Source organism: Pantherophis guttatus, chromosome 2, assembly GCF_059756535.1.
Source record: "Pantherophis guttatus breed Tessera chromosome 2, ASM5975653v1, whole genome shotgun sequence".
In the NCBI taxonomy this organism is placed as follows: Eukaryota; Metazoa; Chordata; class Lepidosauria; order Squamata; family Colubridae; genus Pantherophis; species Pantherophis guttatus.
In genome coordinates this window covers 36302488-36314420 of record NC_142064.1, presented here as the reverse complement: position 1 = coordinate 36314420, position 11933 = coordinate 36302488, and the positions used below count along the sequence as shown (strand labels likewise).

Here is an 11933-nt window from a genome sequence, read left to right as displayed (position 1 = left end):
CAAGTTAACCGAGTTGGAAAAACATTGGTGCAAGTAGAGTGACTGCAATAACTGATTGTGCTCAATCTCACTCCACACAAAGCTTTTTATTTCTTTCCTAGTTTTTCAGCAAGTGCAGGATCTGCTTTTTTTTCCGGATCGAAGACACCTACTCTCTAAGGAAGGACTTAGTTTTCTGGTTTCTAGCCTGGTGGCTTAACCACACTAGACCAAAATGGCTCTTACTCCGCACGACGCTTGTACCTCGGATCAAAACGAGACCCACCTAACAGGATCAGCAACTGGAATTATCGCTCCACCTGCAAGCACCCTATAATTCCCAGCCCCACTGGCGGAAACGTAATGGGAGGGAAGACTTGAGCTGCGGTCTCCAACGCCGCCAGGATCCAGCGGTGAACTGGAACGAGAGGTGCGAAAAGCACAGGGGCAAAATTGAGTGAGTACGCATGCGCAGAGGCCGAGTTGCCTCACAGCCTCGCCGCTGCCTGTTTATTCCTTTCCGGCGGCCATCTTGGTTCCCTCCGCGTGCGGCTTTCGGGCTCGGCGCGTCCCTCCTGCGGCTTTTCCTGCTCGCCTGTCGGGATCCGCCCGGTTCGTCCCGCAAAGGTACGGCAAGACACACACACACACACACCGCTCCCACCAGAGGAAAAGCGGGAGGGAGACCAAAAAAAAAGAAAGTCGGCGGTGGCAGAGGAGATCCGTTTCTGGGCCCCCCTTGAGTCGGGAAGACGCCCGGGGCCTTGAGCGCGGAGTGAATCCCGGTGCAGCCTCCGGAAGTGGCCGCCTGATTTCGGTCGCTCCACAGCCGCCGGCGCTTGGGCAGCGGACGTTGCCTTCTCGCATAAGGAAGCGGCGGTTGCTCGTAGGCTGAGCCGAACAAGGCCGGGGAGGAGAAGGGAGGTGTGGGGGGGGGGGAAGAGGGGGTCGTTTGAGGCTCCACTTTAATCCCGTCAGCCCCCGAATCGGTGGGGCTCTACCCGTCTAACCCTCCCCTTTGCCTTTTTTTTTTCCTTTTTGCCTCAGATGAAAGAAACGATCATGAATCAAGAAAAATTAGCTAAACTCCAGGCCCAAGTGCGCATCGGTGGGAAGGTAAGACGGGCCGATTCCCATTTCTCCTCCCTCTTTAACCTCGAAGAAATTACGATCTTATAACAGTAGCCGTCTTTGGCGGAGGGGGGGGGGGCTTGCTCGTCTGGATTTCTTGGTTTAAATCTTTATTATTATTATTATTATTATTATTATTATTATTATTATTATTAGTTCGTAGAAGGCATGACTTCGTAACTGGTTTGGAGGGGCGATCTGCGAGTTGAGCCTCGCCTACGGTAGTCTAGTGTTATGTAGGTCTTGTTAAACAAAAGCATTTCGTGAGAGTTTAATCGCAGGTGGTGTCATAGATAGGCCTAGTTTAGATAGGCCTGAATTTAATGGGATTACATTGTTAAAATACGTCAACCAAGTAAATCATAGGTCGCGAGGGGTGTCGGAACGGATAGCTTTCTTAAAATGATGTACGATCTCGCTAAGTGAGGCCAGATCTGGTTAATAGTTGAGTGAAAGACCATCAGAAAAATAGCAGGAGTTGTAGGCTTGGGCTATAAAGTTGAGGGAAAAAACATCCCAGGAATAACACAAGTGTCCACCATTTTCACATTGTTGCCACTAAAACTGTAAGTATGAGGAGCCATTTTTGAGGTGAGGAACCCTGTTTGAGGGGACTGTTCCTTGCATAGCCATTAAATTCATTGGGTAATAAAACGAAAAATGAACTAAGGCCGTTTCTGTTTTAGAGAAAAGCTATGTATAGTTAGAAACAAATGTAATGTGCTTATGTCTTTATTGATTTAATCAAATATAGATTTGCTAATTGATTTGAAAACTCTTCTAAAGAAGAGCATTACATTCACCATACTGTATTTAAAGTTTGCATGTGGCAATATTTGAGTTGATGGTAGTGCTGCTAATGAAAAGGGATGGTTGGCCAGAGATGTTTTCATGTTTGAAAACATAATATTAGTATCTGATAAATATGCTTTTATTTCTGGCAATTTGTGAAAATAACCTGATAAAGATTATTTGCCAGCAATACATCATGTACTAAACAAATATATATTGAAAGCTGGTAAATTAAGGTGTAGTTAGTTAGTCCCTGAGATACTAGGGCTATAGGCTGAAATGTGTAGAAAGTTCTTGGAAAACGGCAGTAGTGAATCACATAGTCATAATGTTACCAAGAAAACTGTTTGGACATTTTCTGAGGACTTCAGGAGTTGGGTTTAGTTGACAGAGACATTATCTTTTTATGCTACATGTTCCTAAATTAAAGATTCAACAAATTCAGTAAGACTTAACTTTTTCATCAGACTGATTGCTATAATGCTGTGGAATATAGTCCTGTGGCCACTTATTTGGAAGAAAACTTATAAATTATATAGCCCTCTTGCATACATATGAACAGGATTCTGTTCAAAGATTAAACACGGACTGTGTACAAAATGGTGTGTATTGTACCTTTCTGATACGAACAGTATTAGATTCAGTTTGCATAAGAAACTATTTTTAATTAAGGGTGCAGTCTGGAATTTCAGGTTCCAGCATGTTTACAGCTAGAACGTATAATTTTCATCATATTCACTAAATGGTTATTAAGTAATGTAAAGCAGTATAGCAGTATAGTTTTTAGACTGAAAATAATGACTAAGCTGTCTTAGCCTATGAATTTAGTTGATTTAATTGAATTAAACTGTTCATTTTTTCAGAGTACGGTATAGTACTGAAGGTATTGGATTCATAAAACTTCATGAAACTTATTAAGCAGCATTCCAATCATTATCTTTCTGTCCAATCTATCCCTCGTGGGTTATTACTGTTCATAAAATTAGAAGAGAGATTGCTACTGTATATTTGTCACTTTATCCTGGTTGATTAATTGGCATCCATCATTTGTAAAACACTTCAGAATTGCTTAATTAGAATTTTACTGCATATACAAGAGCTGTGCACAAACAAGAATGTGGAAATCCATTTCCATGAAGAATAAATGTGATTCAAAAAAAGGACTATTTGTCTTAAAACATTGACTCATCATGCTGCAGTCATTGAAGCCCACTGACTTAAAATACAACTCCAACCTAGTATGTTTTATATTTTTCCTTTTTTGGGAGGGTCTCTTGACAGAATTTCGCTCAGAATTCTTTCCTCCCAAGAAAGAGAATCTGGATGTTTTGTGGAAATGGGCTTTTTTTCTGTTTGCTTTATTGTATATATGTCACCTGCTAGTAATGAAAGACTGATAGATGGGTGCAGTAATATCTGCTATCATTTTCTTCACAGATGCTTTGTTTGCCCATGAAAATTGAATTACTTAAAGAAAACAGGGTATAAAGACCCCCAAAAGCATTTAACAATGTTTCACATCTTGTTTCTTCTATCAGAAGTTATTGAGATCTTTAGATAAATATATTTGTGCTACTAATGTTCCTGTTAATTCTCTGAAAAATATATTTTCAGCATTTGGAATATTTATTTGGCTAATATTATGTATAAGTGTTTTCAGCTAATTTTGTTGAACCTACTTCATTCATGTTTATCAGCGGAATTGCTTAGCTTTTGTAGAAAGAATAGTGCTTACTGCATCCAGAGATAAAATTAGGCTGCCTGACATTTACGTGCTCAAAAGACAACATTTTGAAGATACTTAAAAATGTACTCTTTCTCTTTAGGGTACTGCTCGTAGAAAGAAGAAGGTAGTTCACAGAACAGCTACAGCAGATGACAAGAAACTTCAGTTTTCCTTAAAGAAATTGGGAGTAAATAACATATCTGGGATCGAAGAGGTAACAGCTTTTTCTTTCACAGTACTTATAAAGACTTGACAAAATGCTGCTTTTAAGAAAATGGAGTTATTAGGAAATGGGTGAAATGGAGCACACTCATATAAAAAATGTATTTGTACAATTAATATTTTTCTTATAGGTCAACATGTTCACCAACCAAGGCACTGTAATTCACTTCAACAATCCTAAAGTTCAAGCCTCCCTAGCTGCTAACACTTTCACAATCACGGGCCATGCTGAGACAAAGCAGCTGACTGAAATGTTGCCTAGCATTTTAAACCAGCTTGGCGCTGATAGTCTGACAAGCTTGAGGAGACTGGCAGAAGCTCTACCAAAACAATGTAAGTAAAGACCCACTATAATTAAGAATGAATATTCTGAAAAGGGTTTAAAGCACTTCTATTAAGTACCTAGGCTTGCAGGCTTTCTGAAAAAGGTGCTAAATTTGGGTTTCAATGGGAATGCATTCTTAATTAAAACTTAATATATTGTTCATCATTTTCACTGATACCCAGATTGACAAAGACGACGTGATAAACAGAAGTTCTTTTTGACAAATGGATAAAAGATCTGTGTTAAAACTATATTTCAGAAGCTGATTTGTGTAGAGAAGATTTGAGAACAAGTTTTTGTATAATTAGCATAGATCAGGTTGGGGCCACAAAGACTTCACAATAGGTGTAGAGTTAGTGCTGCAGGGATTATAGTGTAAGAAGAATTGATAAAAATCAGGTCTTTGTTTGGAGGAATTGGGCTTTTAAAAATAAAAGTGCATCAATCTTAGAAGACAATAGGATTATTTTCTTAATCCACTAAAAAAAACCTTTATTGTGTGACTTGGATGTAAATCAAAGCAGGGCACAAATAAGCAGCTGGAGGTTCATATTTTGCCCACAAGTGTAAACTGCTTGTAATAGAAAATAGGCAAAAATTGTTTTGTAATGGCCTAGTAATTAGAAAAATGATTCAGTGTGTCATGCAAAAAAGTATTACCTGGAATTTTAGATAATTCAGATGTCTTTCATGTCCTCTTCCAAAGAATGGAATCAGGAATACCTCTGTTCCTCTATTGACAAGACTTTTTTTAATGAATTGAGAAAACTGCAAGTACACTTTTTCTTAGTTCCTGAACAAAAGAGGAACTTAACGTTTTCCTTTGACTAATTAGTATGACCAGCCCGATTTTCTGCATACAAAAAACTGGTTATATCTGGTCTTTTCCAAGGCTAGAACAAGATATAAATTGGTTGAAAAATATTACAAGTTATGTTCTCAAATACAACACTGAAATCAGAAGTGCTTTTGTTTTTACCTTGGGAGCAGTCTGAATATTTTTTTTAGCTTGAATAATGTTGGACTGATTCTTCCTTATTTTATTACGTGCATTAATTTTGGACTCATTCTTGCCTAAAAGCAAACTATGTATGAGATCTAACTATTTTGGAAAACAGCAGACAACAAAATTCTAGACATACTTTGGGTGGCCTATTCCTGTATTAAATGCATTACATTCACAAATTCTTATGTGTCTATTCGGAAATGCCATTGAATTCAATAGGACTCATTCTGAAGGAAGTGAATAAGAGACATTGTGATGGAAGGTTAAAATATTAAGACGAGATGCTTCAGCCATGTTTTCATATGTGATTTCAGCTGTGGATGGAAAGGCACCTCTTGCTACTGGAGAAGATGATGATGATGAAGTTCCAGGTAAGAATTGTTAGCCTCATTTATTTTTCAGGACAGGATTTGAAAAGATTTGAATATTTTGTGTTCCTACCACTTTATATTTGGCCCAATATTTGTTAGAAGAGTGGAATATGGATTGACCTGTGGTGTATACAGGTAACCCTCATCTCACAACAGAAGTTGGGACCAGAATTTCCATTGCCAAATGAGGTAGTTGTAAAGTGCAAAGTCAGCTGTCTGTAATACTAAGGCACAATAGTTCAGGCATTTCTGGTTGCTGTTAAGTGTATCGCCCTGGGTTGTCAAGCGAGGACATCACACAGTTACTTTTGTGACTTCCTGTCAGCTTCAAATACTGAACTTGAAACAATTATTTAGACATTAGTACCTCATAGGAATAACTTACAAGTACAGTAGACATCCACACAGTAATGTTCACAAGTGAACATTCGCTTGCTGGAAGCTGGCAAAGATCACAGATGGCAACCATATGATCATGGAATTCTGTGACACAATTGTGGACAGGCACTGAATGCTTGCTTGCAGTTGCATGATTGTGGGGACATTCCAACATTCCAGCTGAAACTCAAGGACAGGCTCCTTGTTCAGTGCTGTTATAACTTTGAACGGTCACTGAATGGATGTAACCGAAGGACTGCAATTGATCAAAGATAGTTGCATTACAATGCATTGCTTCTCTCAGATTAGTTGCATAAGTATATGAGGTAGAGATAGTCGTATAGTTATGCAGGAAACTTTTAATACTTAATGTCCTCTGACAAATATACAATTCTGAAATGCTTTAGATGTTAGCATAAGCATTGAAATAGCACAGGACTTTTTTCCACTTTAAAAAAACCTCATTCCATTTTTTTTCTTTGCAGATCTCGTGGAGAACTTTGATGAGGCTTCCAAAAATGAAGCAAATTGAATTGTCATGTTCAGTAAAACTTGAAAATTATGTGGAGCTGCTATTTTATATTGTGACTTTTATTTGTAATATTTTGTACTGATCTTAAGTCTTAAAGATCTGTAATATTTGGAAACTTGGTTCAATGCAGCTCTCTTCAGTTATTAATGCACAGTGCAAATGGGCTGGAAGTGCACAAAATGGAAAAGTACTAAGTCCAAAAGCTAATAAAGACTAAATCTTTAGTCAAATACTTTATTAGTATTTTTGTATATAATTAAAATAATTACTTGTGATAGTGGTGGGAAATGAAGGTTCTTGGCTTCAAATTTTACTTTAATAGTAACTTAAAATCTTGCAGAGCCACCTCTTTTGCATTACCTATTATAATGATTTATGCCAACATATTGAAATGGATTTAAGTTCACAACTAGATTATTGATGGTGGTTCAGCTTTTATCTGAATAAAAGACATGTTAGATTACTAAATTATAGATAGGCTGGCACCTTTTAGTTAAAGGTTTCATGGTTTAACCTAACCTTCATTGGGTCTCCTCTTGATATGCTGGACTTCAACGCTCCAAGTTCTTAACAGTAGGGCATCTATATTAGCTGGGAATTATAGAAGAAATCTGATGTTGAGGAGCCTAAAATGGAGAAGGCGAACTTAAAAGGATGTTGTTTAATATACATTTTTTCCCTTCAAGTTGTTTATTTAAATGAATATGTACGTATGATCTTTACTAATACATCTATAAAGTTTGGACAATGCAGAAGAATAAGATCACAGGGCTTCAGGTGAATCTAAAGGCATCTACAATAGTAGACTTTCAAATAATCAGGAATAATCTTTGAGTTGCTGAGATTTTAGTGATAAGGTGATTTTTTTTAACGTAGTTTATTCTTTACAGCAATTGTTGCCATTCTCTTTTCCATGTGGAAGTTAATATAAAGAATTGTTCAAAATCACTACACATCGATACAATTACCATCAGAAGCTGTTCTGGTTTTTTTGCTTTTACTTTTAAGACAGCACTTTATTAACAAAGCACCAAATGACTATACGTTGCCTTGAATAACTGGATTATTAGCAGCAGAATTGTGTTCATTATGTCTAGATGCAAAGAATATTGAATTTGAAACAATTATTTAGACATTGGTATCTCACAGAAACAACTTACAAGTACAGTAGACATCAGCATAGTAATGTTCACAAGTGAACAGTTCATGAGAGTGGATGCTGTCTCTTAGTTGAATGAACCTTGATTTTTAGATAAAATAACAGCTGTAATTTATCAGCTGCACTAGTGCTTGGACAAAAGTTTGTTGTAGAAATCTGTATTTCAGTCTTAGACCAGAGAAGGGCTTTTGTGATAAGTTACCTGTTTAAAAAAGATAGGCACAGGCAAGATGAGTAATTTGACATCTGTGCTATGCCCTAAAATGACACATAAAGAAGCCTTTCCTGGTGTTCTTTTTAGAGATAGATTATTTAGCCATGGGCTAGATTAATTACTATCTTGGGTACTATTTGGATGAAAGACCACCAGGAAAACCCAGAATTTGTAGGCTGCACGGAAAAGTTGAAACAATTTCCTGGAAGGAGGTCATGGCAAATCAGTTTCATTTTGCCACTAATGAAGAAATGGATGGCAAATCCTTCTTTTTGTCTTAATTATAATGAAAAAAAGCAATTGACATACACAAAGTATACAGTACCCTCCCCATTTTTAACAAGAATACGCTCCTTAAAAATTGACTACTGTAGATAAATTCTTAAGATTGCAATCTGTCTGGGAAGGTTATACAGTAGGAAAGTATCCAACAGTGCCATTTACCCAAGTACTACAAATAGCTATTATGAGTAGTGGCAGGAATTGCTTCTATTTTACCAAATAGTTATAATTGTGCTGGTACAGTCTAGCTGCTTTCAATAAAACTCCCGGGACCAGAACTGCAGTCTTCAACATGCTATTGCAGAAGACAAATTATCAACATAACTTACGTATTTTTATTTATATGGTAATGAATACTGTGCAAATGGTTTGCTAACTTCTTTTACAATTTCAGTGAACTACAGGAAAAAACTGGTAACTACTATTTAATGGTGAATTGGAAATATGGAATAACAGCAACATGTAGCTTCTTACTAGTTTTAAATACTGAGGAAAGGCTATTTCTAAAAAATACAATACGAAAACAGATTTGAAAAGATTATGATAGACAACAGCTCAAAAACACAATTTGTACTTTATATAAAAACAATAGTTTAAAAATGTAGACTTGCTTTCAAGTTGCAATTCTATAGAATCAAACAGCATTTTATCTCAAAGGCTTGAGAATATAATAACATAGCATATTAAATACACATTGAGAGGTACACATGTTTTCAGCCACCTAAAAAAATAAGTAGCAGAAGCTAAAGAATTCTCTTTGGCTAGTAAGATTCTCATAGACGAATCTACCATATATTAAGTATTGCACAATTTCCCCACAGCAGTTTAGAGACGTAGGTCTATTTTCAATGAAACATGTTTACCTCATGCTTTTTGTGTTTTTATGTGAGAATTAACAATTCCATATAACATGCAATAAAGATCGTTTTCAGGATAATATCAATGCATGGGTTGCAAATTTGTTACAATCCAGAGTAATTTCATTTAGTGGTATTTTTTGTAACATTCCTAAAACAGAAGGCTTTGAACAAACACTACAATAAGATACATTTATTTTAGGTGGCTCTTATTTAAAACACCAATATTTTAATTGTAATAGTGTGCTAATGTTAACAATTTTTTCAGTCATTCCAGGTTATTGCTTCAGCCAGCTATATTTTTGTGTATATATTATTTATCCAATTCAAATACTTAAATCTATAGTAGAAAATCATGTTAAACCTGTATATTTCAATAGCGGCACTGAAATAAACAAGCTATTTGCATAAAAAAGTCTGTTCTTCTAAGATTTTAGAACTTAGTTGTAAACATAAAAAAATCCTTTCTACAAACAGCAAAGAACTGATTGTTGTCTATACATGAAAATAAATAGACACAAAACTACTCATCATAAACCCCTATTGGCACCAACTGAATCAAAGTATTACATACATTAATACAGTCTGAAAAACTATCTTGCTATCAATTTGAAATGTATAAATAAATCATACATCAGCATGGGATATAATTTTGTGTATCAGCATTTTACAATTCCTTTTTCAAGTGCATACATGAAATAGAAATGAGCTTGAATTTTAAACATCTATGAACATCACTCAAATGAACATGGTTCACCTAAAATATAACTCAAAAGAAAAAAAATAGCTTGAATAAACCCCATTTTTTAAAAAAATTCAGCTTTCAAGTGCTGTGTTATTACCCATTCTTGTATCTAAACACTGAAACAAATTCTAATGTCATAGACCCTACTATGAAATATTGGAACAATAAACCAGCACTATGGTACAGGAAAGGTTTGCTGGGGCAAAAAGCAATCTCTTCTACTTATAAATCAACTGCTAAGTATGCATGCCACTAACATACCATTTCAAGCACATTTGGTAAGTAGTAAGAATGGAGAATGGACTATTTTACCAATTAAAAAATGCTTTTATACTGATGGGTATTCAAGAAGTCCATTTCTTCTCTTATTCCATAGCTAAAATATTATTCCTTGATGTTTTGAAGGAGTGTTAATAAATGAGTCTCAATAACCTGTTGGACTGAAATAGAGAGGAAAACATGATTAGTATTCAATTCTTTAAACTGGGGACTCTTCTAAAAGTATTGAAAGATGTGAGGACTAGAGTGAGATTTTGTAATAGTCGATATATGCATTAGGCACACACCTATAAGTTTCCAATACACAATTGACTACACTTGTGAAGAAAAAGAACCAAGTTATACCCAGCAATACACTTAATTCTGAGTGGCTGTGGTTAGCAATGTTGGGAAAAGTTTAGACCCAAGATACTAGATTCCCAAGCCTTGACACTGATAATAGCATAGCTACCATCCTGTATATGTATATATATGTACAATGTGTCACTGCAAATATATGTTGTGTGCCTTATGTAGCTACACATCTGATGGTTTTTTAGATTATTAAAGCAAGTTCTATTGTGTTATCTCTTGAACATGCTATACTACAACCAAGCATTCGTGAAAAGCTTAGTCCTCAGTGTACATTGTATATATGTACAGTCTTATACACACACACACACAGTTTTAACAAATAAACAGCAATTTATAACATGTTAGGAATCAAAAAATATTTTTATCTTGACATTAAAAGGGAATTGATACACATAATATTTATCTTTGCTTAGCTATGTAAAGAGTAAAGAATGCTGTTGTTTAAAGAAGCATCAAGAAACACTTTTATTATTATTATTTTTTATTATTCATATTTCTATGCCGCCCACTCTCCGAGGACTCTGGGCGGCTTACACCAAAGACTGTATACTAAATAGCATATTGCCCCCAACAATCTGAGTCCTCATTTTACCCACCTCGGAAGGATGGAAGGCTGAGTCAACCTTGAGGCGGTAGGATTTGACCCAATGATCTGCTGAACTAGCAGTCAGCTAAAGTAGCTGCAGTACTGCACTCTAACCACTGCGCCACCTTGGGAGGACTTCTGATTTAACAGGCCATGGTTCTAAAATGCCCATTCATATACGCATAAGAAAACCTATTAAGTGGTTAAACTAATCAATTGACAGTAAAAAGGGCTGCAATAGCATGTTAAAAAGTGCTTGAATACTCACCGCTACGATGGCCCAAGGCTACAGCAAGATCCATAGAATTATATCCAGAATCAGTTTCTACAGTTGGATCAGCGCCATGTTCTTTTAAAAACAAAATGACATTTAGGAATATGTTCATGGATGTTAAATCTCATTGTTTAATCCAGAAGTTCCCAAACTTTATTTCACAATGTCCTTAGGCTGCTCGAGTGAACATACTAACAGTTCCATTTATTTAGCAAAATACCCCACAGTATCTCTGAGTTCACTACCACATACACAGTTTGGGCACTATAAGTTTAATTTGTATTAATAATAATTACCTAAGAGTATTTTGACACATTTCACATGATTCCCATGAACAGCATAGAGCAAGGGTGAACCGCCATTCTGAGGAAAAATAAAATAAAATTTAAAATTTCCTTTGTACAACTCAATGATAAAACCATTAGTCCTAACATTTTAATTTATTTGTCAACAAAGTGTATTATATGGTCCCAATTCATCTTTTCCTTATCAAATGTCTATAAAGCAATAGAAAGGTGGATTTTCCTTTGTGAACTAGATTTTAGCTCATACCCACTAATTAGGTGGCTTTCCTATGGCTGGGCTACAATTTAGCCTGATGACCAGAATACTGCAGGAAGCATTCGGGTGTTATGAACACATGGAATGTGGGAAGGAAGTACAAGCCACAGGTTGCTCTCAGATCCTGGGACAATAACAAGAAGAAAGTGCTTGGGAATTA

General features: G+C 36.1%; 2 protein-coding genes across 3 annotated transcripts in view; one reads left to right on the top strand and one right to left on the bottom strand.

Annotated features, from left to right (window-relative positions):
• The first annotated feature begins 428 nt into the window (after positions 1-428).
• On the top strand, positions 429-6694 carry BTF3 (basic transcription factor 3). Of its 2 annotated transcripts, none has more exons than XM_034441157.3 (6): positions 429-606; positions 1027-1095; positions 3729-3842; positions 3982-4183; positions 5496-5552; positions 6416-6694. In XM_034441157.3, exons 2-6 carry the CDS (start codon positions 1027-1029, stop codon positions 6460-6462), a joined length of 489 nt encoding a protein of 162 aa, XP_034297048.1. In that variant the 5' UTR covers positions 429-606; the 3' UTR covers positions 6463-6694. The 2 variants fall into 2 exon arrangements, with proteins under 2 accessions (XP_034297048.1, XP_034297049.1); XM_034441158.2 differs by lacking the exon at positions 429-606 and adding an exon at positions 665-865.
• Positions 6695-7448: 754 nt separating this feature from the next.
• ANKRA2 (ankyrin repeat family A member 2) overlaps positions 7449-11933 on the bottom strand; it is a 14541-nt gene continuing 10056 nt past the window's right edge. The window contains exons 7-9 of the mRNA XM_034441156.3: positions 11509-11575; positions 11207-11287; positions 7449-10159 (exon numbers count right to left, since the gene is read on the bottom strand). Of these exons, the coding sequence (XP_034297047.2) occupies positions 10104-10159; positions 11207-11287; positions 11509-11575 (204 nt within the window). The 3' untranslated portion in view covers positions 7449-10103. The remainder of the gene's footprint in view (positions 10160-11206; positions 11288-11508; positions 11576-11933) is intronic.

Excerpts from the sequence above, each read along its gene's own strand:
- BTF3 (XM_034441157.3), top strand. The coding sequence starts at position 1,027 with ATGAAAGAAACGATCATGAATCAAGAAAAATTAGCTAAACTCCAGGCC. Across the intron at positions 1,096-3,728 it reads AAGTGCGCATCGGTGGGAAG|GGTACTGCTCGTAGAAAGAA; the intron begins GTAAGACGGGCC and ends CTTTCTCTTTAG. Across the intron at positions 5,553-6,415 it reads TGATGATGATGAAGTTCCAG|ATCTCGTGGAGAACTTTGAT; the intron begins GTAAGAATTGTT and ends TTTTCTTTGCAG.